Source organism: Perkinsus marinus, assembly GCF_000006405.1.
Source record: "Perkinsus marinus ATCC 50983 genomic scaffold scf_1104296933994, whole genome shotgun sequence".
Classification (NCBI taxonomy): Eukaryota; Perkinsozoa; order Perkinsida; family Perkinsidae; genus Perkinsus; species Perkinsus marinus.
This window is the reverse complement of record NW_003214962.1, coordinates 1-2074: the sequence shown is the minus strand read 5'-3', so window position 1 is coordinate 2074 and position 2074 is coordinate 1. Positions and strand designations below refer to the sequence as shown.

The 2074-nt window shown below is 49.0% G+C and overlaps 1 protein-coding gene across 1 annotated transcript; it reads left to right on the top strand.

The window, feature by feature from the left end:
• Positions 1-122: 122 nt before the first annotated feature.
• Pmar_PMAR014404 (axonemal dynein heavy chain, putative) lies at positions 123-2069 on the top strand (the record flags this gene model as incomplete). Its single annotated transcript, XM_002785091.1, has 10 exons — positions 123-248; positions 297-455; positions 496-630; positions 687-823; positions 868-1024; positions 1071-1184; positions 1240-1349; positions 1399-1521; positions 1570-1654; positions 1854-2069. The coding sequence occupies 10 exons, from the start codon at positions 123-125 to the stop codon at positions 2067-2069; spliced, it is 1362 nt and encodes a 453-aa protein (XP_002785137.1).
• Between the last annotated feature and the right edge of the window lie 5 nt (positions 2070-2074).

The following is a 2074-nucleotide window of genomic DNA, read 5'->3' as shown; positions in this document are numbered from 1 at the left end:
CCGGCCTCACTGCCAGTGTAGCACTCTGGGAGACGGCGCATTCGATGCTGACCTCTCGATACACCGCCTCGTGTGACAGCTAGCTGCTTACCAGTATGTAACTACTTATCATCAGAATCCTCATGGAGTGTAGATACACGGCATACATCAGCGCAGTGCAGCAGATCCGAGATGAGCTCGGTGACCTGCAAGAACGAAATGTTATGGTCACCGGCCTTTACTCGACGCTTGGGAAGTTTGGATCGACGGTAGGACTGAAGGTGCTCGTCGTTCATACTGGTACTTGCCACTGGTAGATTTCTATGGATGAGCGAATGCAGCTCGATCTCATGCAAAACAGGATGGAGGAATTATCTGATAAAAAAGTTGTCGAGGCCAGCGTATGCATTGAAAACATCCGAAAAGATATGACCAAGGACTGCCTCGAGAAGTGCGCTTCACTTGAAGCGGAATTGGTAATAATGTGCCGAGTTGGATCGGGCCAAGCTGTTGCAGGTCCATCTCGAGAGATCTTTGAACAGCGGTGTCTTCTTGTCTGCTGATGCTGTAGTGAATCGAACACATGGGGAAGTCTTAGCTGATCTCGAAAGTATACATCAGATGATAGTCAAGAATGAGGAACGTGTCAATGTGATGATACGAGCTTTCTGGCATGATTCTGCGATTATCCATTCGGGGGGTTTCAGGCGCTCCAACGTTCGCTGCAGCTGATGAAGGTGAATCCCTATGATTTCAATCAGTTGCAGAAGCTCAAGTCTCGTTACGAACAACGGAGAGGAATTTGGGACTCGGTGGCGACTTGGCGCTCACTGACAACCGAGTGGTGGGTGAATTCAAGCTCGTGGGTTTTATGATCGATTTATCCAGGCTGAATGCTCCACTTCGAGAAGTAGATGTTGAAGGGTTGAATCGGACTGTTAATACGATGTTCAAGGAAGCATTCAAGCTGAGTAAGCAGCTGGATGGAGATCAGGTTGTGGAGGAAATGAAAGAGTTAATCGGTGTGTGGAAGAGCAATCTTCCGGTAGGGCTCAAGTTTCATGCCACTTGACTGTGTATCATTCCTTCAGGTCATACAGGAGCTTGGTAACCCTGTGATGCAACGGAGGCATTGGGAGAGAGCGTGTCAGGCGGTCGGCCTGGCCCTCACTGGAACTGCCGCGACGCGTGTCACACTAAGTATGGTGATAGACTGATGAGCATCATTGCACATTCCTTTGTTGTGTAGTGATGCTAGAGAAACAAGACATATACTCCCATCGGGACGCAGTTGGGGAGATATCGGCCGCAGCCAGCGGGGAGCATGCTCTGGAGAAGACTATGGAAAAGGTTGCCGGCTCGTGGGAAGGGTATTAGCAACCTATAAACCGATCAGTCGGTCCATCTTGGTGATATCAGGTTGCAGCTGCCGGTGATGAACCATCGTAACACTAAGAATTTGTGGATCCTTGGTGACGTATCTGAACTGATAACATTCCTCGAGGACCACGCTGTGACGATACAGACGGCCCTAGGGAGCCGGTGATTTGATATGGATTGTTCATTGTGTGACTAGGCGGCTGTTGATAGATTCGTTGCTGGAGTCAAGAAAACTGTTGAGGAGTGGGCGAAGAAGATCTCGACCGCCTCAGATGTGCTTGATGAATGGTTACAGGTATATGCATCACTACGTTATCTGTCTCGATATTTTGTATCTCAAACTAACTTGGTCTTGGAGGATTGCGTAGCCTCGTTCCTGCTGGATTGATTAGTGATGACCCGGCTGTCGCCGAACTAATCCGTGACATCTTTAGTGACTTTCCCAGCATCCTCCACTGTGTGTAGTTGTATTGGTCATCGCATGCTCCCCTCAGGTCCAGAGGAGCTGGATGTACCTCGAAAACATCTTCTCGGCCGAGGACATCCAGCGGCAACTACCTAATGAAGCCGCCAAGTTCAAGTCTGTTGATAAATTCTGGAACGAGCTCTTCAAAAAGATTCGTCGGTCCTCCCCTGCGGCGATGGATGCATTCCACATTCCTAATTTACTCGTTCAGCTGCAAGAGGTATGTGTACTGCATAGGATATGATCATC